Source organism: Carex rostrata, chromosome 25, assembly GCF_964058835.1.
Source record: "Carex rostrata chromosome 25, lpCarRost1.2, whole genome shotgun sequence".
NCBI classification, from domain to species: domain Eukaryota; kingdom Viridiplantae; phylum Streptophyta; class Magnoliopsida; order Poales; family Cyperaceae; genus Carex; species Carex rostrata.
In genome coordinates, this window is record NC_135942.1 from 5,201,313 (window position 1) to 5,228,523 (window position 27,211).

Consider the following 27,211-nt stretch of genomic DNA (forward strand, 5'->3'; position numbering starts at 1 on the left):
TAGAGAGTTAATCAACACACAATTAGATTGTAGGGAAAGACCTTCCTCCCATTTCCTATCTCTTCCTGCGCATCAAAACACCAACTCTTGAGCAATGGTTGGGACCCAACAACAACCCCTTGAAGTCTTGGGTGCCCTTGACGTGGCCAAGACACAATGGTACCATTTCACAACAATCATAATCGCCGGAATGGGATTTTTTACTGACGCATATGACCTCTTTTGCATATCGCTAGTAACAAAACTCCTTGGCCGATTATACTACACTGTTCCCGGGTCCCCTACACCTGGGACCCTCCCACCAAATGTCTCTGCTGCTGTGAATGGGGTTGCATTTTGCGGTACTCTCTCAGGTCAGTTGTTTTTTGGCTGGCTTGGTGACAAGTTGGGCAGGAAGAAAGTTTATGGGATGACTTTGATGATGATGGTGCTGTGTTCTCTGGCGTCGGGCTTGTCATTCGGCCATACGCCTAAAACAGTCATGGGCACCTTGTGTTTTTTCCGTTTCTGGCTTGGTTTCGGCATTGGTGGCGATTACCCCCTTTCTGCCACCATCATGTCGGAGTATGCCAACAAAAAGACACGTGGCGCTTTTATCGCTGCTGTCTTTGCCATGCAGGGTTTCGGCATCCTTGCTGGTGGTCTCATTGCCATTGTCATCTCATCCACCTTTAGGGCACGATTCCCGGCACCAGTTTATGAAGTTGACCCGGCTGCTTCTGTGCCAGCTCAAGCTGACTATGTCTGGCGCATCATCCTCATGTTTGGTGCAATACCTGCCGGGGTGACATATTATTGGCGGTTGAAGATGCCTGAGACTGCCCGATACACTGCATTGGTGGCTAAAAATGCAAAGCAAGCTGCCGCAGACATGTCTAAAGTGTTAAATGTTGAGATCACTGAAGAACAGGCCAAAACCGAAGACTCAAAGGATGAATCACAATATGGTCTTTTCTCAATGGAATTTCTTCGTCGTCATGGGAAGCACCTTCTTGGTACCACAACAACATGGTTCCTCCTCGACATTGCTTTCTATTCCCAAAATCTTTTCCAAAAAGATATCTTTGGTGCCATTGGCTGGATACCAAAACCAAAAACCATGAGCGCGCTTGATGAATTGTACAAGATTGCTCGTGCCCAAACCCTAATTGCTCTTTGCGGCACGGTGCCTGGTTATTGGTTCACTGTGGGTCTAATTGACATAATCGGACGATTTTGGATCCAACTTGTTGGATTCTTAATGATGTCTATATTCATGCTCGGCCTCGCCATCCCTTACCATCATTGGACCACCTCAGGAAACCACATTGGCTTTGTTGTCATGTATGCATTTACCTTTTTCTTTGCAAACTTCGGACCGAATAGCACTACTTTCATTGTGCCGGCTGAGATATTTCCGGCGAGACTTAGATCAACCTGCCATGGAATATCTGCAGCCTCCGGCAAGCTTGGCGCTATCATTGGATCCTTTGGATTCCTTTATTTGGCTCAGAATCCAGACCCGACAAAGACCGACCATGGATATCCTCCTGGTATTGGTGTGAGGAATTCTCTCTTCCTACTTGCTGGGTGCAATGTCTTGGGGTTGTTATTTACTTTTCTTGTGCCTGAATCGAAAGGAAAATCACTAGAGGAAATGTCCGGTGAGAATGAAGGCAATGAAACATCTGATGACGACTACAGAAAGACTGCCACGGTTTAATGCCTTATAGCTAAACTGTTGGAGTTTAACCGCGGTAAAAGAATAAATTGTAACTTGTTGGAATTTATGTCATATTTTATGTTAATTTATATTAAAAGTACTAATTAGGTGCAGAAGAAAGAGAACAACGTTGTTTAACAAACTTCTGTTGTATCTATGTCAGGTACAAGCGTCTACTTATTTTCAATAGAAATTGTGTTATGACTCTCTAATATTTTGACTTTTATCTACGTCCACTAGCTCAATGGTCTTCTTTTATTCACTTTTTTTTGTTTTTTTTAATCTAACATGCATGAGATGAAAGTCAAAGTCCTTTTAACAGTTCAACTCCAATTTGAGCACTGAATTTCGAATTACTTTCCACACAAAGAAAACCGTCTTATCACCAAACTAGATATGATTCTCCACCAATTTAATTTTTTAAGCCGGCGTATTTGATTTATGCTATTTTCTCTGTTGTCCATGCTCATCTATACATATAATTTCAGAAAATGCATTTCCGATTCCAGACATCAGAGATGGTCTCACATAGAAAACAAAATTTTATATCATTTGATTTATATAAAATTTAAGTGTGAAATATGATTAATCAAAACCAATGTTGTAAATAACGGTATGCGTTGTCAAACGGATAGGGTACCGCCAAGCGATTATTCAGGAATAAGAGAATAATCGAGCATAATCGGAAATAATTAGTCAATTATTCGGAAAAATCCGTAACGGTTAGATAATCGCCAACAACTAACGGCCAAATAATCAGTCTAAATGGACGTTTTTTATAACACTGATCAAAACTCATGTTTAGTTGTTGAAAAATAAAATATGATTCAAAATTATAACAGCTAGTTTATTTACTATTATTAATAGAATAGAAAAATAGTGCCTTAATTAATAGCAATAGGAAATAATGCATTTCAATAGCTAGTTTTTTTTATTGTCTTGCAAGTATAACACCTTGTTTGGATAGAGAGTAGAGGGAGGGAGGGAATGAAAAGGAATAAAAATTTTCTGTTGAATCGTGTTTGGTTGATAAAATTATGTCGGAGATGAAAGATACAGGAGGTGAAAGGTTTAACCTTATATCATTATAATTAATAGAATCAGTTTCCCTCCCAAATTAGGGTGTAACGGATGGAAAGAAATTTTGTTACAAATATTTTTAGGAAAAATGACACAAATGCCGAACCCTATACCATACATATATAATTCTCATACAAGATTTTTTCCTCGAACCTACAACAGTCATGGAGAGTAGAGGAAGGAATGGGAGGTAACAAATAGAAGGGAATGGAATGGAATAGAAAGGAAGATTAACATATTTAATCTCTTTGTGTTTGGATAATTAATGAGTGTAAAGTGAAATGTGCATGGTCCATGTGCTTGGTGGTCTCAAAGGTTTCGGCTGGTCGTGTGGGCTCTACACGGTCAGGTTGCTCAATTTCTGCAACAGGTGGGTCCTGCATTGTCCGTGTGGAGTCTGCACGGTCCATGTGCTGGGCTGCTGAGTCAGTGAGCTTGGTAGAACCCTGATAATGATCCCACTTCGCAATGTGATGGCTTTGACCTCTCATCTGGGGTTGAGCTCTGGTTGACTGGGCAGCCTTCCAAGTTGTTGTGGGCTAGAGGTGGCTTGGTGGCTAAATTGAGCTTCCATCACCTTGTTCTGAGCGGCTAAACAGACCAACTGGGCACTGATCGTTTGCATATGCTCGAACATCATCTGATTCATCTTCCCTTGCTCGTGCATGAAGTTGCTCACAGCGAGAGCAATGTACGGCTTGGGTGGATCGGATTGAAATGCACGGTTATTTGAGTTGTTGAATTGTGCATTGTTGTAGAAGTCTCGGTTGTTGCCGCTCGAGGGATTGTTGAATGGTGGTCTCGGAAAGTGGGATGGTTCATTGTTGAGGTAGTTTACTTGCTCGGTTCCTCATCCCTTTACGCCAGTGGGCAATGCTCATAGGAGTGCCCCTTATCTCCACACATGACACATGGCTGTGGTTCATGGTTGCCGACTGCCTTTACACTCATCTTGTCAAAGGCCTTCTACATGGCATCCAGCTTGGCAGATAGTGCTGTGATCTGATCAACCTCAAATCGGCCGCCTCCTCTAGCTCGATTACTGTCGCTGTCGGACCACTGTTGGTTTGATGCCATGTTGTCAATAGATGTACGAATACTCTCAGTTCATCATAAAAGGTCTGAATAAGCAACCGGCCAGGTATACCATGGTGTGGACAAGAGTATTGCAATTCCCTAAACCTTTCCCATGCCTCATTTAGGGGTTCATCAGACCTTTGTCTAAAACTAGTCAATTGGGTCCTAACCTTGGCAGCTCTTTTGTGAGGGAAAAATATGGTCAGAAACAGTTTAGACAATTCCCTCCAGGTGTTTATGGAATCCCTTGGTAAAGACCCTAACCATCTCTTGGCCCTATCCCTAAGAGTAAAATGAAACAATGCAAGTCTAGTATAATCAGTGGTTGCGCCATTTGTTCTAATAGTAGTGCAACACTCAAGAAAAGTTTGGAGGTGAGCGTGTGGATCCAAATGATCCAGGCCATGAAGGTGTTATGCTGCACGATGTTAACAACACCAGGATTGAAGTTTGGTTGTTGTCCGGCAATCCTTGGCAGCCTGATTGAAATTTGGATCTGTTTCTGGAAATGCTTGACACAGTCCATGTGAAATTCTACACGGGCCATGTGCCTTTGTAGATCTTCTCGCAAGTTTTTTGAAAAGTGGTCATACACTCAAAACAGAGTTACGAGTCAAAAGTTATGACTGTTTTAAGTTCAGGTCTTGAAATTTCAGCATCATATACAGGTCGTGTGGATGGTGTCCTGGTCGTGTCTGTGGTCGGGCAGAGGGTTGTACAGTCCGCATAAGAAGGTACACAGACCATGTATAAACCTTCGAATTCCATATTCTTCTTCGGTTTCGCTCGTTTTCTGCAAAGTAAGAACAAATGCACAGCAAGACCACATTCTATAGATATTCAATGAAATAAACACGATTTGAAAGTTTTAGGCACAGGTTTTGGTACAAAATATGAGTCGAAATATAGATATGTTTTTGAGATATCAAACATCAAATGTACCCTCAACTCTTACTGAATATTTGGGTTCTTGCAAATACACATCAAGGTCAAATTTGGGTGGCCTTTCTTCCTCTGTAGTCATAAGAAAAGTGTAGAAGTCATCTTCTTTTGATAGTGCACCGGTATAGGCAGCAGGTGCTGCTGAATCTGAGGTACTTGCGTCAACTTTAGCCGCCTTCCGAGCTGTCATTTCAACATTTGAATACTTCTCATAGAGACATTTCAACTTACTAGTTAACTCTTTAATCTTATTACCAACCTCATTAACTGGATACAACCTTTTAAAAGTAAAGTCCACCGAGAGCAATTTAAAGTGTGGATCTAAAATGGATGCAATTGCCATAAGCACTCAAATCCCCCCCCCCCCCCCCCAATACTTGTTAAACTTTTCATACATAGGTTTACTTATATCCACCAAGAATTTATCACCCGAATGATAAGCCTCATATATCACCTTTTTTTACCCTAAAAACTTCCACAAGAAACAGATTTGCTGTTGGGTACAATGACCTCGAGAATAGGTTAGTGGCATCCGAGAAAACTTGAAGCAACTTGCACACTTTTTCGGCTTTATTCCATTCATTCTCATCGGGCAACCATTCAAAATTATTGTCTCTCATTTTATATCCTTGAAAGGTGGATTTGTAATAAAGAGCCGATTCAAGCATGAGGTATGTTGAGTTCCACCTAGTTTTCACATCACTACATAGTGACCGACTAGTTTGGATAACTAAACCCTTTGCTATTTCACCAAATTTCAAAAGACGAGCCGAGGACTTTTTAAGATATCTAACTCCATTCCTAATTTTTCCAATACAATCATTAATCACACTAAGAACATCTTGAACTACCAAATTCAAGATGTGAGCACAACATCTCACATGAAAAAACAACCCGTCAAAATGTAACTTGCCCCTCTCTTGAAAACTAAACTTCAAAAGGGTAGCTGCTATGTCATTATTGGTTGCATTATCTAGAGTTATTGTACCAATTTTGTCTTGAATGCCCCAATTTATAAGAGAATGTAAAATAGCATCCGAAATTACCTCAGCACTATGGGCGGTGCAAGCTCATTGAAACTAATGATGCGCTTTTGCAATTTCCAATTAGAATCTACATAATGAGCTGTCAAGCACATGTACCCAATTGTTTGGTTTGATGTCCAACAATCACTCGTGAGTGAGATCCTATCAGTACTTCTAAAGACCTTTTTTAACTTCTCTTTTTATGATTCAAACACTTTTATGCACTCTCTTTTAATGGTTGCTCTACTCACTTTTTGATAAAGATGAGTGATGTACTTCATTAACATGTTGAACCAGTGATATTCGACAAATGTGAAAGGCAACTCATGAGCCATGATCATCTTGGCAATGATTTTCCTACACCTCAATTGATCAAACACCCCACTTGGGTTCAAACCAGGTACAACAATATTATCACATGATTCAAATTTGAGAAGACCTTGAGAATTACCTTGTGCCTTTTTTATATTAATGCAAGTTTCGATGTGTCGCTTAAGAGTTGTTGTGGGGCCTCCCATCACGCCTTTGTACCTCTTTTTACAATACATACACTCTAACTTTTGCACCATCTTCCCTTTTTCATTTACTTCTTTAGCCACAAAATATTTCCAAACTGCGGATGTATGTTTCCGTTTGTGCTTGGTAGCGCCTTCAGAATTAGGCTCCTCTGTAGCTGGTCCGTCAACCATATCTCTTTGTCCATCACTTAAGGTGACACTCTCACTACTGGATACAGGTTGGACTGACTTGTCTACATCATCTGTCACACCATGTGAAGACTACAATAACAAATTCAACAAAAAATTACAAAATAGATTAAAGCTACTGAAACAGAAAAAAAAAGTAAATTAAAGTAATAGAATATAAGCAGAAAATAAAGTTATAGTAAATTGAATTCCTCACATTTTGTGTTTCTTTATCTCAGAATGTGAAGACATTCTACCATGACTTATATGCACAAAAATCAGTAAAAATTGATATGCGTCAGAACTGGCTCAGATTGTATTTTTGTAGGAATCGATTCTAGTACTAGCATATAGCACAGTGTGGTTTTACCCTTTTGGTCAGTCAGACTTTGGAGAATTATTCTGACCGATTGGCTACATGGAAATTTTATTTCTTTATATGGAAATGATGGTAATCTCACATGCAACATTCTCAAAAAGTTTCAAAAATTCTAGAAGTCAAGAGCTATTTTTGGTTCACCAATTTGTTAAGGGCAATTTATATGCCACCATAACAGCAGTGCATTTTTTTTTTTTCTGCTGACTGAGACTTCAAAAAATCGATGAAAACCCTTTAAAAATTCCTATAAATGGAAAATCAGGTGCAGTGATATTTATCAGGTTATACTCTAACTGAGTGGACATTTTGGGGACATTTGACAGCATGTAGCTATAAGGAACATGTATGTTTATGAGGCTCAGCTAGTGCACTTGTGCAACATTTTTTTGTTTTCAGGATATTAAATTCAAATGGCCACCATAAATTGTAGGTAATCAAAAGCGTGAAAATTTACTAATAAAAAATAATGCACAATTTAAGGCCTACTTGAGAGCAAGTGAGCAACTACGGGCAACAGAGCCTTACACTTTTCAAGATACTAAAATAAATAAGCGATGAACTATTCTTCTAGAGAAATATGTCACAAAGTAACGCAAACTATAAGCGAACACCGGTACAGTACCTTAACAGAGAAGCAGCAAGGCGATCGGTGTGCTGGTCCCGTCGTGCACAGCTCTGGTAGTGAGAGAAAGAGAGCGAATGGGTCACCAAAATAGACGGTGGATGGTGGATCGTTGTGCTGGTCCTATCGTGCACGGCTCTGGAACGATGACTTGGGCTGGGTTAGGGTTAGCGTGAGAATGAGAGAGAGAGAGAGAGATTAAATGTCTAGGGTTTAGTGTTTGGCACTTTGGCGGGATTTTGATTTGGGTGCATGAGGGTCTGAGACTATGAGGGATTTGGTATTTTGGTTTTAGGTCTGAGTTGGGATTTACTGTGGCGGATGCTATGTAACTCGAATTATAAATGAGTGAGTTGAGCTGAGGTCGAACTCAGCTCATTTATTAAACGAGTCAGCCAACTCGAGTTGGAACTGACTTGAGTTGTAAATGAGCGAGTTAAAGTGAGCCATTAACGAGCGAGTTGCGAGTTCGAGCAATTTTGCCCAGCCCTAGTTGCAATCACCCCCTTCTCTAGCCATATAGAGACACTACTACAGTCCTACAAAGTCCTTCAATTGGAGTGTTGTATTAGGGTTGCAACTACCATATTCTCTTGCCATCTAGAGACACTAATAATGTGTTGCAAAGACCTACAATTGGGGTGTTGTATTAGGGTTGCAACTACCTTCTTATCTTGCCATATGAAGACACTGCTAGAGTGGTGCCATGACCTTCTATTGGAATGTTGTATTAGGGCTTTCACTACCATCTTACCTTGTCATTTGGAGACACTATTTGAGTGCTGCAAATACAGTTGGGGTATTATATTAGGGTTGTGACCACCCGCTTCTCTTGCCATCCGGAGACAATATTAGTGTGATGCAAAGGACTTCAATTGGAGTGTTGTATTAGTGTTGCAACCACCCACTTCTTATGCCATATGGAGACACTACTATTGTTATGCAAATACCTTATGCTGGAGTGTTGTTTTGGGGTTGTAACTGACCTATTTTCTTGTCATATGTCAACATTACTTGAGTACCGCAAAGAACTTCAACTGTAGTGTTGAATTACGATTATAACTACCCTCTTTCCTTGCCATTTTGAGACACTACTAGAGTACAACAAATACCTTCAATTGGAATGTGATATTAGGATTGCAACTACCCTCCTCTCTTGCCATAAGGAGACAATACTGGAGTACTACAAAGACTTCGAATTGGAGTGTTTTATTAGGGTTGCAACTACCCACCTCTCTTGCCATATCGAAACACTTCGAAAGTGCTCCAAACACCTTCAATTGTAGTGTTGTATTAGGGATGCAACCACTCTCTTCTCTTGTCATCAGTAGACACTACTAGTGTTCGGCAAAGATTTTCAACTAGAGTGTTATATTGGGGTTGCAAATACCCTCTTTTATTGCCATCTTGAGACACAACTAGAGCGCTGTAAAAACCTTTAATTAGAGTTTTGTATGAATGGTTGGAACAATCCTACTCTCTTGCTATATGGGGACATGACTAGAGTGATGCAAACACCTTCAATTGAGTGTTGTATTAGGGTTACAATCACCCTCATCTCTTGCAATCTAGGGACTACTAGTGTGCTGCAAACACCTTCAATAGGAGTTTTTTAATAGTGTCACCAGATGACAAAATAATAGGGCATTTACAACACTAATACAACACTCCAATTAAAGGTGTTTGAAGCACTCTAGTAGTGTCTCCAGATGGCAAGGGAAGAGGGCATTTATCAATACAACACTCCAATTGAGGGTGTTTGGAGCACTCTAGTAGTGTCTCCAGATGACAAGATAATTGAGCATTTACAACCCTACTACAACACTCCAATTGAATGTGTTTGCAGCACTCTAGATGTGTCTCTAGATGGCAAGATAATAGGGCATTTACAACTCCAATTGATGGTGTTTGGAACAGTCTAGATGTGTCTCTAGATGTCAACATAATGGGGCATTTGCAACCCTAATACAACACTCCAATTGAAGGTGGTTGGAGCACTCTTGTAATGTCTCCAGATGACAAGATAATATGACATTAACAACCCTAACACAACACTCCTATTGAAGGTGTTTGGAGCACTCTAGTAGTGTCCCTAGATGGCAAGATAATAGTGCATTTACAACCCAAGTACAACACTCCAATTGATGGTGTTTGGAGTACTCTAGTTGTGTCTCTAGATGTCAACATAATGGGGCATTTAAAACCCTAATACAACACTCCAATTAGTGGTGTTTCGAACAGTCTAGATGTGTCTCTAGATATCAACATAATGGGACATTTACAACTCTAATACAACACTCCAATTCAACGTGTTTGGAGCACTCTAATATTAACTCTATATAGCAACATAATAGGCCATTTACAACCCTAATACAACTTTCATATTGAAGGTATTCGGAGCACTCTAATAGTGTCCCCAGATGGCAAGATAATAAGACATTTGCAACCGTAATACAACAGTCCAATTCAAGGTGTTCGGAGCACTCCTGTTGTGACTCTATAGTAAGATAATAGGGAATTTACAACCCTAATACAACACTACAATTGAAGGTTTATGCAACGTTCTAATATTGACTCTATATAGCAAGATAATAGGGCATTTACAACCATAATACAACACTCCAATTGAAGGTGTTTAGAGCACTCCCGTAATGTCTCTCTATGGCAAGAGAAGAGGGATGTTGAAACCCTAATACAACAATCCAATTGAAGGTGTTTGGAGCACTCTAGTAGTGACTCTATATAGCAAGACAATAGGGCATTTACAACCCTAATACAACACTACAATTAAAGGTTTATGCAGCGTTCTAATATTGACTCTATATAGCAAGATAATAGGGCATTTACAACCCTAATACGACACTCCAATTGAAGGTGTTTGGAGCACTCTAATAGTGACTCTATATAGCAAGATAATAGGGCATTTACAACACTCCAATTGAAGGTGTCTGGAGCACTCTAAAATTTCCTCTATATAGCAAGATAATAGGGCATTTACAACCCTAATACAATACTCCAATTGAAGGTTTTTGTAGAACTCTAGTAGTGTCTCCAAATGACAAGATAATAGGGCATTTGCAACCCTAATACAACACTCCAATTGAAGGTGTTTGGAGCACTCTATTAGTGTCTCCAGAAGGCAATAGAAGAGGGCAGTTGCAACCCAAATACAACACTCCAGTTGAAGGTATTTGGAGCACTCTAGTAGTTCCCCGATGGCAAGATAATAAGGCATTTACAACCCTAATACAACACTCCAATTGAAGGTGTTTGGAGCACTCCCGTAATGTCTCTATATGGCAAGAGAAGAGGGATGTTGAAACCCTAATACAACACTCCAATTGAAGGTGTTTGGAGCACTCTAGTAGTGTCTCCAGATGGCAAGATAATAAGGCATTTGCAACAGTAATGCAAAACTCCAATTGAAGGTGATTTGACCACTCTAGTAGTCTCTCTACATAGCAAGACAATAGGGCGTTTACAACCCTAATAAAACGCTCGAATTGAAGGCATTTGGAGCACTCTAGTGGTATCTCCAGATGGCAAGATAAAAAGACATTTGCATCCGTAATCCAACACACCAATTGAAGGTGTTCGGAGTACTCTAGTAATGACTCTATATAGCAAGATAATAGGGCATTTACAACCTAATACAACACCCCAATTGAAGGAGTTTGGAGCACTCTAGTAGTGCCTCCAGATGGCAAGATAGTCGGGCATTTACAGCCCTAATAGAACACTCCAATTGAAGGTGTTTGGAGCACTGTAGTAGTTTCTCGAGATGGCAAGAGAAGAGGGCAGTTGCAACCCTAATACAAGACTCCAATTGATGGTGGTTGGAGCACTCTAGTAATGTCTCTAGATGACAAGATAATATGACATTTACAACACTAACACAACACTCCTATTGAAGGTGTTTGGAGCACTCTAGTAGTGTCCCCACATAACAAGATAATAGGGCATTTACAACCAAGTACAACACTCCAATTGATGGTGTTTGGAGCACTCCAGTTGTGTCTCTAGATGTCAACATAATGGGGCATTTGCAACCCTAATACACCACTCCAATTGAAGGTGTTTGGAGTACTCTAATAGTGACTCTATATAGCCAGATACTAGGGCATTTACCACCCTAATACAACACTTCAATTGAAGGTGTTTGAAGCACTCTAGTAGTGTCTCTAAATGGAAAGAGAAGAGCGAAGGTGCAACCCTAGTACAACACTCCAATTGAAGGTGTTTGGAGCACTCTAATTGTGACTCTATATAGCAAGACAATAGGGCATTTACAACCCTAATACAACACTCCAATTGATGGTGTTTAGAGCACTATAGTAGTGTCTCCAAATGGCAAGATAGAAAGGCGTTTGCAACCGTAATACAACACTCCAATTGAAGGTGTTCAGAGCACTCTAGCAGTGACTCTATATAGCAAGATAATAGTGCATTTACAACCTAATACAAATTGAAGTAGTTTGGAGCACTCTAGTTGTGTCTCCAGATGGCAAGATATTAGGGCATTTACAAACCTAATACAATACTCAAATTAAGCGTGGTTGGAACACTCCAGTAGTTTCTCGAGATGGCAAGAGAAGAGGACAGTTGCAACCCTAATACAACACTCCAATTGAAGGTGGTTGGGGCACTCTAGTAATGTCCCCAGATGACAAGATAATATGACATTTTCAATCCTAACACAACACTCCTATTGAAGGTGTTTGGAGCATTCTAGTAGTGTCCCCAGATGGCTAGATAATAGGGCATTTACAACCCAAGTACAACACTCCAATTGATGGTGTTTGGAGCACTCTAGTTGTGTCTCTAGATGTCAACATAATGGGGCATTTACAACCCTAATACAACACTCCAATTAGTGGTGTTTGGAATAGTCTAGATGTGTCTCTACATGGCAAGATAATAGGGCATTTGCAACCATAATACAACACTCCAATTAAAAGTGTTTGAAGTACCTTAGTAGTGACTCTATATAGCAAGATAATAGGACATTTACAACCCTAATACAACTCTCATATTGAATGTATTTGGAGCACTCTAGTAGTGTCCCCAGATGGCAAGATGATAAGACATTTGCAATCGTAATATAACACTCCAATTCAAGGTGTTTGGAGAATTCTACTTGTGACTCTATATAGCAAGATAATAGGGCATTAACAAACCTAATATTGCACTCCAATGGAAGGTGTATGCAGTGCTCTAATATTGACTCTATATAGCAAGATAACATGCCATTTACAACTCCAATAGAACACTCCAATTGAAGGTGTTTGGAGCACTCTAGTAGTGACTTTGTATACCAAGATAATAGTGCATTTACAACTCTAATACAACACAACAATTGATGGTGTTTCGAGCACTCTAGTATTAACTCTACATAGAAAGTTAATAGGGCATTTACAACCCATACAACACTCCAATTGAAGGTGTTTGGTGCACTCTAGTAGTATATGGCAAGATAATAGAGCATTTACAACCCTAATCCAACACTCCAATTGAAGTTGTTTGGAGCACTATAGTAGTGTCTCTATATGACAACATAATAGGGTATTTACAACCCTAATATAACACTCCAGTTGTAGGTGTTAGTATCACTCTAGTAGTATCTCTATTTGAGAAAATAATAGGGCATTTACAACCCCAATACAACACTGCAATTGAAGGTGTTCGGAGCACTCTAGTAGTGACTCTATGGAGCTTGATAATAGGGCATTTACAACCCCAATACAACACTCCAATTGATGGTGTCTGGAGCACTCTAGTTGTCCTCTATATAATTGGGAATTTACAACCCTAATACAACACTCCAATTGAAGGTGTTTGCAGCACTCTAGATGCGTCTCTAGAGGGCAAGATAATAGGGCATTTACAGCCCCAATACAACACTCAAATTGAAGGTGTTTGGAGCACTCTAGTAGTGACACAGATGGCAAAATAATTAGCATTTACAACCCTAATACAACACTCCAATTGAAGGTGTTTGCAGCGCTCTAGATATGTCTCTAGATGGGAAGATAATATGGCATTTACAACCCCAATACAACACTCCAATTGAGGGTGTTTGGAGCACTCTAGTAGTGTCTCCATGCAACATAATAGGGCATTTTCAACACTAATACAACACTCCAATTGAAGGTGTTTCGATCACTCTAGTAGTGATATTCAAAGATAATATGGCATTTACAACCCTAATACAACACTCCAATTGAAGATATTTGGAGCACTCTAGTATTGACTGTATATAGCAAGATAATAGGGCATTTACAACCCTAAAACAACACGCTAATTGAAGGTATTTGAAGCAATCTTGTAGTGTCTCTATATGGCAAGATAATAGGGCATTTACTACCCTAATACAACACTCCAATTGAAAGTGTTTGCAGCACTCTAGATGTGTCTCTAGATGACAAGATATTAGGGCCTTTACAACCCCAAAACAATACACAAATTGAAGTTGTTTGGAGCACTCTAATAGTGTCTCTAGATGACAAGATAATATGGCATTTACAACCCTAATACAACACTCCAAATGGTAGTGTTTGGAACAGTCTACATGTGTCTCAAGATGGCAAGATAATAGGGCATTTGCAACCCTAATACAATACTCGAATTGAATGTGTTTGGAGAACTTTAGTAGCGACTCTATGTAGTAAGATAATACGTCCCTTACAACCCCATTACAATAGTCCAATTGAAGGTGTTTGGAGCACTCTAGTAGTGACTCTATATAGCAAGATAATAGGGCGTTCACAACACTCCAATTGAAGGTGTTTGGAGCACTTTAACATTGACTATATATAGCATGATAATAATTTACAACCCAAACACAACATTTCAATTGAAGGTGTTTGCAGCATCCATCTAGTGTCTGCAGATGGCATGAGAAGAGGGCTGTTGCAACCACAATACAAAACTCCAATTGAGGTTGTTTGTAGCACTCTAGTAATGTCTCTATATGGCAAGATAATAGGGCATTTACAACCCTAATACAATTCTCCAGTTGAATGTTTTTGGAGCACTCTAGTTGTGTCTCCCGATGGCAAGATAATTGGTCAATTACAACCCTAATACAACACTCCAATTGATGGTGTTTGCAGCACTCTAGATGTGTCTCAAGCAGGCAAGATAATAGGGCATTTACAACCCCAATACGACACTCCAGTTGAGTGTGTTTGGAGCACGCAAGTAGTGTCTCCAGATGGCAAGTTAATTGGGCGTTTACAACCCTAATACATCACTCCAATTGATGGTGTTTGGAGCACTCTAGTTGTGTCTCTAGATGACAAGATATTAGGGCATTTGCAACCCTAAAACGACACTCCAATTGAAGGTGTTTGGAGCACACTTGTAGTGTCTCCAGACGGCAAGATAATAGGGCATTTACAACCCCAATACAACACTCCAATTGAGGGTGTTTGGAGCACTCCAGTTGTGTCACTAGATCACAAGATATTAGGGCATTTGCAACCCAAATACAACACTCCAATTGAAGGTGTTTTGATCACTCTAGTAGTGACTCTATATAGCAAGATAATAGGTCATTTACAACCCTAATACAACACTCCAATTGAAGGTGTTTAGAGCACTCTAGTAGTGACTCTATATAGCAATATAATAGGGCATTTACAACCCTAATACAACACTCCAATTGAATGTGTTTGGAGCACTCTATTATTGAACATATATAGCAAGATAATATGACATCTACAACCCTAATACAACACTCCGACTGAAGGTGTTTGGAGGACACTAGTAGTGTCTCTATATGGCAAAATAATAGGGCATTTACAACCCTAATGCAACACTCCAGTTGAAGTTGTTTGTAGCGCTCTAGTTGTGTCTCTATCTGAGAAGATAATAGGGCATTTACTACGCAAATACAACACTCCTATTGATGATGTTTGAAGCACTCTAGTAGTGACTCTATATAGCAAGATAATAAGGCATTTGGAACCGTAATATAACCCTCCAATTGAAGGTGCTTGGAGCACTCTAATATTGACTTTATATAGCAAGATAATAGGGCATTTACAACCCTAATACAACACCCCAACTAAAGGTGTTTGACGCTCTCTACTAGTGTCTCCAGATGGCAATAGAAGAGACCAGTTGCAACCCCAATACAACACTCCAGTTGAGGGTGTTTGGAGCACTCCAGTAGTGTCTCCAGATGTCAAGATAATAGGGCATTTGCAACCCTAATAGAGCACTCTCGTTGAAGGTGTTTGGAGCACTCAACCCTAAGACAACACTCCAATTGAAGATGTTTGGAGCACTCTAGTGGAGACTCTATATAGCAAGACAATAGGGCATTTAGAACTCTAATACCACACTCTAATTGAAGGTGTTCGGTGCACTCTAGTAGTGCTCTATATACTAAGATAATAGGACATTTACAACACTAATACAACACTCAAATTGAAAGTGTTTGGAGCACTATAGTATTGACTCTATATAGCAAGATAATTGGGCATTTACAACCCTAAAACAACATGCTAATTGAAGGTATTTAGAACTATATAGTACTGTCTCTATATGACAAGATAATAGGGCATTTACAACCCTAATACAACACTCCAATTGAAAGTGTTTGCAGCACTCTAGAAGTGTCTCTAGATGGAAAGATAATAGGGCATTTACAACCCCAATTCAACACTCAAATTGAAGGTGTTTGGAGTACTCTAGTAGTGGTTGCAGATGGCAAGATAAAAGGACATTTAAAACACTAATACAACACTCCAATTGAAGGTGTTCGGAGCACTCTAGTATTGACTGTATATAGCAAGATAATATGGCATTTACAACCCTAAACCAACACGTAATTGAAGGTATTTTGAGCAATCTGGTAGTGTCTCTATATGGCAAGATAATAGGGCATTTACTACCCTAATACAACACTCCAATTGGTGACTCTACATAGCAAGATAATAGTGCATTTACAACAACACTCCAATTTGTGGTGTTTGGAGCACTCTAGTATTGACACTATATAGAAAGATAATAGCGCATTTACAACACTAATACAACACTCCAATTGAAGGTGTTTCAAGCACTCTAGTAGTGTCCCCAGATGGCAAGTTAATAGGGCATTTATAGTCCAAATACAACACTCCAATTGATGGTGTTTGGTGCACTCTAGTTGTGTTTTAGATGGAAACATAATATGGCATTTGCAACCCTAATATAACCCTCCAATTGAAAGTACTTGGAGCACTCTAATATTGACTCAATGTAGCATGATAATAGGGCATTTACAACCCGAATATAACACTGCCATTGAATGTGTTTTCAGCACTCTAGTAGTGTCTCCAGATGGCACGATAAGTATTTGCAACCGTAATACAACACTCCAATTGATGGTGTTAGGAGCACACTAGTAGTGTCTCCAGACAGCAAGATCATAGGGCATTTACAACCCTAATACAGCACTCCAATTTGGAGCACTATATTTTTGTCTCTAGATGACAAGATATTTGGGCATTTGCAACCCTAATACAACACTCCAATTGAAGGTGTTCGGAGCACTCTAGTAGTGACTCTATAAAGCAAGATAATAGGGCATTGACAACCCCAAGACAACACTCCAATTGGTGGTGTTTGGAGCACTCTAGTATTGACACTATATTGAAAGATAATAGCGCATTTATAACCCTAATACAACACTCCAATTGAAGGTGTTTCGAGCACTCTAGTAGTGTCCCCAGCTGGCAAGTTAATAGGGCATTTACAATCCAAATACAACACTCCAATTGATGGTGTTTGGTGCACTCTAGTTGTGTCTTTAGATGGAAACATAATAGGGCATTTGCAACCCTAATATAACCCTCCAATTGTAGGTGATTGGAGCACTCTAATATGGACTCTATATAGCAAGATAATAGGGCATTTACAACCCTAATACAAAACTCCAATTGAAGGTGTTTGATGCTCTCTATTAGTGTCTCCAGATGGCAATAGAATAGGGCAGTTACAACCCCAATAAAACACTCCAGTTGAAGGTGTTTGGAGCACTCTAGTAGTGTCTCCAGCTGTCAAGATTATAGGACATTTGCAACCCTAATATAGCACTCTCATTGAAGATGTTTGGAGCACTCTAGTAATGTCTCTATATGGCAAGAGAAGAGGGAAGTTGCAACCCTAATACAACACTCCAATTGAAGATGTTTGGAGCACTTTAGTGGAGACTCTATATAGCAAGACAATAGGGCATTTAGAACTCTAATACCACACTCTAGTGGAAGGTGTTCGGTGCACTTTAGTAGTGCTCCATATACTTAAGATAATAGGAGATTTACAACTCTAATACAACACTCAAATTGAAAGTGTTTGGAGCACTATATAGTATTCACTCTATATAGCAAGATGGGCATTTACAACCCTAAAACAACATGCTAATTGAAGGTATTTAGAATTATATAGTAGTGTCTCTATATGGCAAGATAATAGGGCATTTACAACCCTAATACAACAATCCAATTGAAAGTGTTTGGGGCACTCTAGATGTGTCTCTAGATGGCAAGATAATAGGGCATTTACAACCCCAACTCAACACTAAAATTGAAGGTGTTTGGAGCACTCTAGTAGTGTTTGCAGATGGCAAGATTTACAACACTAATACAACACTCCAATTGAAGGTGTTTGGAGCACTCTAGTAGTGTTTGCAGTTGGCAAGATTTACAACACTAATACAACACTCCCATTGAAGGTGTTTGGAGGAGCACTCTAGTATTGACTTTATATAGCAAGATAATAGGGCATTTACAACCCTAAAACAACACGTTAATTGAAGGTATTTGGAGCAATCTAGTAGTTTCTCTATATGGCAAGATAATAGGGCATTTACTACCCTAATACAATACTCCAATTGAAAGTGTTTGTAGCCCTCTAGGAGTGTCTCTATCTGAGACGATAATAGGGTATTTACAACCCTAATACAATACTCCAGTTCAAAGGTGTTTGCAGCCCTCTAGTAGTGTCTCTATCTAAGAAGATAATAGGGCATTTACAACCCTTATACAGCACTGCAATTGCAGGTGTTTGGAGGACCCTAGTAGTGACTCTATATAGCAAGATAATAGTGCATTTACAACCCCAAGAAAACACTCCAATTGGTGTTTGGAGCACTCTAGTATTGACACTATATAGAAAGATAATAGCGCATTTACAACCCTAATACAACACTCCAATAGAATGTGTTTCGAGGACTCTAGTAGTGTCCCTAGATGGCAAGATAATAGGAAATTTACAATCCAAATACAAGACTCCAATTGATGGTGTTTGGTGCACTCTAGTTGTGTCTTTAGATGGAAACATAATAGGCCATTTGCAACCCTAATATAACCCTCCAATTGAAGGTGCTTGGAGCACTCTAATATGGACTCTATATAGCAAGATAATAGGGCATTTACAACCCTAATACAACACTCCAATTGAAGGTGTTTGATGCTCTATATTAGTGTCTCCAGATGGCAATAGACGAGGGCAGTTGCAACCCCAACACAACACTCCAGTTGAAGGTGTTTGGAGCACTCTAGTAGTGTCTCCAGATATCAAGATTATAGGGCATTTGCAACCCTAATAGAGCACTCTCATTGAAGATGTTTGGAGCACTCTAGTAATGTCTCTATATGGCAAGAGAAGAGGGAAGTTGCAACCCTAATACAACACTCCAATTGAAGATGTTTGGAGCACTCTAGTGGAGACTCTATATAGCAAGACAATAGGGCATTTAGAACTCTAATGCCACACTCTAGAAGGTGTTCGGTGTACTCTAGTAGTGCTCTATATACTAAGATAATATGACATTTACAACTCTAATACAACACTCAAATTGAAAGTGTTTGGAACACTATAGTATTGACTCTATCTAGCAAGATAATTGGGCATTTACAACCCTAAAACAGCATGTTAATTGAAGGTATTTAGAACTATATAGTAGTGTCTCTATATGGCAAGATAATAGGGCATTTACAACCCTAATACAACACTCCAATTGAAAGTGTTTGCCGCACTCTAGATGTATCTCTAGATGGCAAGATAATAGGGCATATACAACCCCAATTCAACACTCAAATTGAAGGTGTTTGGAGCACTCTAGTAGTGTTTGCAGATGGCAAGATTTACGACACTAATACAACACTCCAATTGAAGGTGTTTGGAGCACTCTAGTAGTGTTTGCAGATGGCAAGATTTACAGCACTAATACAACACTCCAATTGAAGGTGTTTGGAGCACTTTAGTATTGACTGTATATAGCAAGATAATAGGGCATTTACAACCCTAAAACAACACGTTAATTGAAGGTATTTGGAGCAATCTAGTAGTGTCTCTATATGGCAAGATAATAGGGCATTTACTACCCTAATACAACACTCCAATTGAAAGTGTTTGCAGCACTCTGGATGTGTCTAGTTGGCAAGATAATAGGGCAGTTACAACCCCAATACAACACTCAAATTGAAGGTGTTTGTAGCCCTCTAGGAGTGTCTCTATCTGAGATGATAATTGGGTATTTACAACCCTAATACAATACTCCAGTTCAAAGGTGTTTGCAGCCCTCTAGTAGTGTCTCTATCTGAGAAGATAATAGGGCATTTACAACCCTTATACAACACTGCAATTGCAGGTGTTTGGAGCACCATAGTAGTGACTCTATATAGCAAGATAATAGTGCATTTACAACCCCAATACAACACTCCAATTGGTGGTGTTTGGAGCACTCTAGTATTGACACTATATAGAAAGATAATAGCGCATTTACAACCCTAATACAACACTCCAATTGAAGGTGTTTCGAGCACTCTAGTAGTGTCCCCAAATGGCAAGTTAATAGGGCATTTACAATCCAAATACAACACTCCAATTGATGGTGTTTTGTGCGCTCTAGTTGTGTCTTTAGATGGAAACATAATAGGACATTTGCAACCCTAATATAACCCTCCAATTGAAGGTGCTTGGAGCACTCTAATATGGACTCTATATAGGGCATTTAGTAGTGTCTCTATTTGGAGCCCTAAACCCTAAACCCCATAATAGGGCATATGCAACCCTAATATAACCCTCCAATTGAAGGTATTTGGAGCACTTTAGTAGTGTCTCTATATGGCAAGATTATAAGGCATTTACAACCCTAATACAACACTCAAGTTGAAGGTGTTTGTGGCACTCTAGTAGTGTCTCCAGATGATAAGAGAAGAGGGAGGTTGCAACCCTAATTTAACACTCCAATTAAATGTCTTTGCTGCACACTTCGATTGGGGTGTTGTATTAGGGTTACAATCACCCTCTTTTCTTGCAATATAGGGACACTACTATTGTGTTACAAACTCCTTCAATTGAAATGTAGTATTAGGGTTGCAACCACTCTCTTCTCTTGCTATATGAAGACACTACTAGACTATTACAAAAACCTTCAATTGGAGTGTTGTATGAAGGTTGCAACCACTATCTTCTCTTATTATCTGGGGACACTACTAGTGTGTTGCAAAAGCATTAAATTGGAGTGTTGTATTGGGGTTGAAACCTCCTCTTCTCTTGTCATCTGGGCACACTACTAGAGTACCACAAACACCTTCAATTGGACTGCTATATTAGGGTTGCAACCATTTTCTTCTCTTGCTTTATGGAGACACTACTAGTGTTACAAAGACCTTCAATTGGAGTATTGTATTAGGGTTGCAACTACTCTCATCTCTTGCTATAAAGAGACACTACTAGAGTCTTGCAAAGGCCTTCAATTGGAGTGTTGTATTAAGATTGCAACTACCATGTTCTCTTACCATATTGAGACACTAATAGTGTGTTTCAATGACCTTTAATTGGAGTGTTGTATTAGGGTTGCAAATACCCTATTCTCTTGCCATATGGAGACACTACTAGAGCACCAATATTAGGGTTGCAACCAACTTCTTCTTTGGTCACATGGGGACACTACGAGAGTGCTGCAAACACCTTCAATTGGAGTGTTGTATTAGGGTTGCAATCACCCTCTTCTCTTGAAATCTAGGGACACTACTAGTGTGCTGCAATGACCTTGCATTGGAGTGTTGTATTAAGATTACAACTGCCATCTTCTCTTGCAATATGGAGACACTCGTAGAGTGCTACAAACACCTTTAATTGGAGTGTTATATTAGGGTTGCAGTCACTTTCTTCTCTTGCAATATGGGGACACTAATAGTGTGTTGCAAAGACCTTCAATTGGAGTGTTGTATTTGGGTTGCAATAACCATATTCTCTTGCTATATGGAGACACTACTAGAGTGCTACAAAGACCTTCAATTGGAGTGTTGTATTAGGGTTGTGATCACCCTCTTCTCTTGCTATAGGGAGACACTACTAGAGTGCTACAAAGACCTTCAATTGGAATGTTGTACTAGGGTTGCAACTAGCATATTCTATTGCCATAAGGAGACTTTACTAGTGTGTTGCAAAGACCTTCTATTGGAGTGTTGTATTAGGGTTGCAACCACCCTCTTATTTTGCTATATCTAGGCACTACTAAAGTGTTGCAAAGACCTTCAATTGGAGTATTATAATAGGGTTGCAACTTCTCTTGCCATATAAAGACATAGTAGAGTCATACAAAGACCTTCAATTGGAGTGTTGTATTAGGGTTGCAACTACCTTATTCTCTTGCCATCTAGAGACACTAATAGTATGTTGCATGAAGGATGTGTGTTTTGAAAGTTATCTTTTAATAATAATTTATGTGTTGTTCATGATTTTATTACGAATGTTATTATTCTTGTTCCTTGAGATTTATATGTTATATCTTTGGATGTATTCAATAAGATGCTCTTAGTCTTGAATCATAGAAATCCTAAGATGAGAAACATTTAAGCACTAAATAAATTCACGATCGTGGTAATTAAGGAGGAACATTAATTACCAATGAAGATTGTCATGTAGATTAAAGTGCATTGAAGTTCTATAAATATTGATAAAGGATTATCATTTAATTACATGAATATATAAAAATGTGTATTTTATATATTGAACATGACCTAAATGAATGGAACATTATATGGATTGTGTTTTGTGTCATTATATGAGATGTGTAGGTTCTTCACATGAGAAGTATATAATGTGATTACTATTTAAATACTATCTTCAGATAGGACTGAAGTAGTAGTTCGTTGTGTACAACTTGTGCGGGAGAAATCTATATGTTAATATTATTATTGTCCCTCAATTTGAGTTATGATATTACTGGGCCCCTTGGTAAAGTGAAATTATATCGCATGCAATATAACTGATGTAGTTATAATTATAATTCACTTGAGAGACCAAGCAAACAAATATAATGTAAAAAATGACACAATCCTATTTTGCATATTATTCATAATATCATGTGACAAGGATAGACACGAAATTAGTGGATTTAGTAAATGATTACTATGTTGTTTTAATAACTATAATGTAATGATATAACATCTTATAGTCAATAATATAAAGTTTATAATATTGCCAAGATGACATAGATCATCTATACCAACTGAAGAGAAACAACAAGTATTTTACATTTCATTGTGATGAAATGCTAAAATAAAATATCATAATATGACATGCTTAGACCATAAATAAATTTATAAAGTTATGCAAATATTATTCAGTATAATGTTTGAATGCATTATAAGAATAATATAAATATTGTATAATAGAATAATATTAATAATATTGTTTTTTCATAAATTAATTGATTAAACCAATCACAAGATGAGATTAAAGAGAGCATAAAATGGCAAAACAAGGCTAGTGGCATGTGTGTAATTAATTTAAGCATTACACAAATGGTTGCCCTGGTCCTTGCCTATTTAAGGGGATGTAATTAAGGAAAATACAAACTAATTTTCTGCCATATATCCTAGCCAAAATCCTCTCTTTGAGCAGCTACATTTTTCCTCTTTCTCCTTGGCCAAAAATAGAAAGGCCTCTCCTTGGTCGAAATTTGTGGGGATTGCTCCTAGTGCGAAATTATCTCATCTCTTCTTGCTAGGTGGTTGGATCTAAGCCTTGAGCTCCACATCCATCTATCTAAGAGATGTGGTAGTTCGTTGTTTAGATTCAAGGTGAACCAAGATGTGTTTCCAAAAGAACGGCAGTTCCAAGAGATCTAGAAGGAAAATCGACTTTCCTCTAAAAAGAGATTTGACAATCTCTTTAGGTATGAATTCTTATCTCATCTTATGTGAGAAATAAATTTATTTAATTTTATTTGAAGCACATGAGATGCTAGAAGAATTTATTTAACGTTATATTGCTTGGAATTGTCATACAAATGAGATCTGTTGTGTATTGAGTTAAAAATTTTGATTTTTACCCACATACACATGAAATTCCTACATTGCAAAGACCTTCAATAGGAGTGTTGTATTAGGGTTGCAACAACTCTATCCTTTTGCTATATGGAGACACTACTAGAGTGATACAAAGACTTTCAATTAAAGTATTGTATCAGAGTTGCAACCGCCATTTTCTCTTGTAATATGGAGACACTTGTATAGTGCTACAAACACCTTCAATTGAAGTGTTGTATTAGAGTTGCAACCACCTTCTTCTCTTGTTATCTGGGGACACTACTAGCGTGCTGCAAAGACATTTAATTGAAGTGTTGTATTAGGGTTGCAACCTCCCTCTTCTCTTGTCATATAGACACACTACTAAAGTACTACAAACACCTTCAATTTGAGTGTTGTGTTAATGTGGCAACCATCCTCTTCTCTTGCATTCTAGGAACACTACTAGTGTGCTGCAAAGATCTTCAATTGGAGTGTTATATTAAGGTTACAACTACCCTCATCTTTTGCTATCTGTAGACAATACTATTGTGCATCAAAGACCTTCTATTGGAGTGTTGTATTAGCTTTGCAACTACCCTATTTTTTTTGTCATATGGAGACACTACTAGTGTATTGCAAAGACCTTCAATTGAAGTGTTGTATTAGGGTTGCAAATACTCTATTCTCTTGCCATATGGAGACACTACTAGAGCACTACAAGGACCTTCATTTAAAGTGTTATATTAGAGTTGCAACCACCCTCTTCTCTAGGCATATGGGGACACTACTAGAGTGATGTAAAGACTTCAGTTGGAGTTTTGTATTAGGGTTGGAATCACCCTTTTCTCTTGCAATCTAGGGACATTATTAGTGTGCTGCAAAAACCTTCAATTGGAGTGGTGTATTAAGGTTACAACTGCCCTTTTCTCTTGCAATATGGAGACACTCGTAGAGTGCTACAAACACCTTCAATTGGAGTGTTCTATTAGGGTTGCAGCCACCTTCTTCTCTTGTTATCTGGGAACACAACTAGTGTGCTGTAGAGGCATTTAATTGGAGTGTTGTATTAGGATTGCAATCATCCTTTTCTCTTGTTATCTGGGGACACTACTAGTGTGCTGCAAAGGTATTTAATTGGAGTGTTGTATTAGGGTTGCAATCACCATCTTCTCTTGCAATCTAGGGATACTACTAGTGTGCTACAAAAACCTTCAATTTGAGTATTGTATTACGGTTACAACTGACCTCTTCTCTTGTAATATAGAGACACTCTTAGAGTACTACAAACACCTTCAATTCGAGTATTGTATTAGGGTTGCAACCACCTTCTTCTCTTGTTATCTGGAGACACTACTAGTGTGCTGCTAAGGAATTTAATTGGAGTGTTGTATTAGGATTACAACCTCCCTCTTCTCTTATCATATGGACACACTACTAGAGTGCTACAAACACTTTCAATTGAAGTGTTGTATTAGGGTTGCAACCAACCTCTTCTCTTGCTATATGAGATACAACTAGAGCGCTACAAAGACCCTCAATTGGAGTGTTGTATTTGGGGTTGCAACAACCCTATTCTCTTGCCATATGGAGACACTACTAGAGCACTACAAAGACCTTCAATTAAAGTGTTGTATTAGGGTTGCAACCACCCTCTTCTCTTACCATATGGGGACACTACTAGTGTGTTGTAAATACCTTTAATTGGAGTGTTGTATTAGGGTTGCAACTACTCTCTTCTTTTGCCATGTGGAGACACTACTAGTGTGCTGCATAGACCTTTAATTGGTGTATTGTATTAGGGTTGCAACTACCCTCTTCTCTTGCCATATGAAGAAACTACTAGAGTGGTGCAATGATCTTCAATTGGAGTGTTGTATTAAGGTTGTAACTACTATCTTTCATTGCCATTTGGAGGCACTTCTAGAGTGCTACAAAAACCTTCAATTAAAGTGTTGTATTGTCTGTACTATTTGGCTGGAAAGAAATAGAATTTGTTTTAATGATGCTAACCCTCTACCGATTAAATCTATTGGAACAAAAATTATTTCATTAGCTAGCTTTTGGTGTCAATCTCGTTTAGATAATTCATTTTTAAAAATTGAGTCTAATGCTCCCTTCTGATGTTAAGGATCTCCCAGGTCAAATACAAGAGGAAGAGGTAAGAAGTCCAGAATTGGCTCAAGTAGTGGATCTTCTAATGTCCATTTCTCAAGTGGACAGTTCAGAGGATATGCAGGTTTTTGGAGCTGGCAATCTCCAATGTCTGGAGAAGAGGAGAGTGATGAAGATTTATTGGATATATAGTCCTTAGCTTTTATATACATTCTATGTTTTTTAGTAGTCTCTTATGTTTTATTTTTCTTAGTTGTGCGCTTGTTTCTGTGAACTTGTTCTTCTTTTATTTTTACTTTTGTTTTTATAGCTGTATGGACTTGTTATATTTGATTTTGGTACCATTTGGTTACTAAATCAGATATGTTTTGATTTCAAATGAAATCGGTGGTATAAACCACTTTTCTTCAAAAAAAAAAAAAAAGTGTTGTATTGTAACCACCCTCTTCTCTTGTTATCTGGGGACACTACTAGAGTGTTGCAAACACTTTCAATTGGAGTGTTGTATTAGGGTTGCAACTATCATTTTCAAACTATTGAAATCCATGTACTTCATGAGTGATGTATGTACATGAAATTTTTTGAAAGTCTACATGGTTAAGCGGTTAAAAAAATGATGAGAAAATGAATGGATAAAACAACTTATAAAATATTCATTTCTTTGACCAGTTGACATTGTAGCAAATGAATTTGAAGCTTCCAAAATTTTATATGTACCTGCATCACTAATGAAATACATGGATTTCAACGATTTGGATTTATCATTTCAAGCCGATCTAATAAGTTGTACTCATCAAATCCTCTTGGTGAGTACATCACACCCTAGCTTTGCTCATATATATATATATATATGAGGAGGGCTCAAATGCCCCAATCTTCTCCTAAAATCTCAACAACACATCTCAAGTTAGATTAGAGGTTCATATTTCACGACTCAACAGATCAAATAATAGCACCCTTCTCTTCTCTAGTGCTCTAGTTATAATTCTCTCCAGTTCTAGAGTGCTAACCCTTCTCTTCTCTAGTGCTCATCTCCATCCTCCGTCGCACTCTTACCTTCTCTCGTGCTCTCTCCCTCGAATCGAGCACCTCTCACTATTCGATCGCTCGCTTAGCCTATGCACCTCTCGCGACTCAGTCGCACCTCACCGTGGTTTGTTGTCTCCGCGCACCCCTCTTTCGAAGGAAGTCCTTGCTGGTTTTCTCTCTAAATTTTCTCCCCCAGTTCTAATCCAAGTAGTCTCTTCTCTCTCATTCTCGTAAACAAGTTATAATTGATATTTATTTGTTC

General features: G+C 38.6%; 1 protein-coding gene, 1 non-coding gene and 1 pseudogene across 2 annotated transcripts; 2 read left to right on the plus strand and 1 right to left on the minus strand.

Annotated features, from left to right (window-relative positions):
- On the plus strand, positions 1-1,863 carry LOC144543978 (inorganic phosphate transporter 1-6-like). The gene has a single exon (XM_078292424.1). The coding sequence runs from the start codon at positions 95-97 to the stop codon at positions 1,700-1,702; it is 1,608 nt and encodes a 535-aa protein (XP_078148550.1). The 5' UTR covers positions 1-94; the 3' UTR covers positions 1,703-1,863.
- A 2,062-nt stretch (positions 1,864-3,925) lies between these two features.
- Positions 3,926-4,032, plus strand: LOC144543995 (small nucleolar RNA R71). The gene has a single exon (XR_013508129.1). It is a non-coding gene; the product is annotated as a small nucleolar RNA R71 (small nucleolar RNA).
- Positions 4,033-5,244: 1,212 nt separating this feature from the next.
- Positions 5,245-26,643, minus strand: LOC144543954 (zinc finger BED domain-containing protein RICESLEEPER 2-like; annotated as a pseudogene).
- Between the last annotated feature and the right edge of the window lie 568 nt (positions 26,644-27,211).

Coding starts and splice junctions, on each gene's coding strand:
- LOC144543978 (XM_078292424.1), top strand. CDS start 95: ATGGTTGGGACCCAACAACAACCCCTTGAAGTCTTGGGTGCCCTTGAC.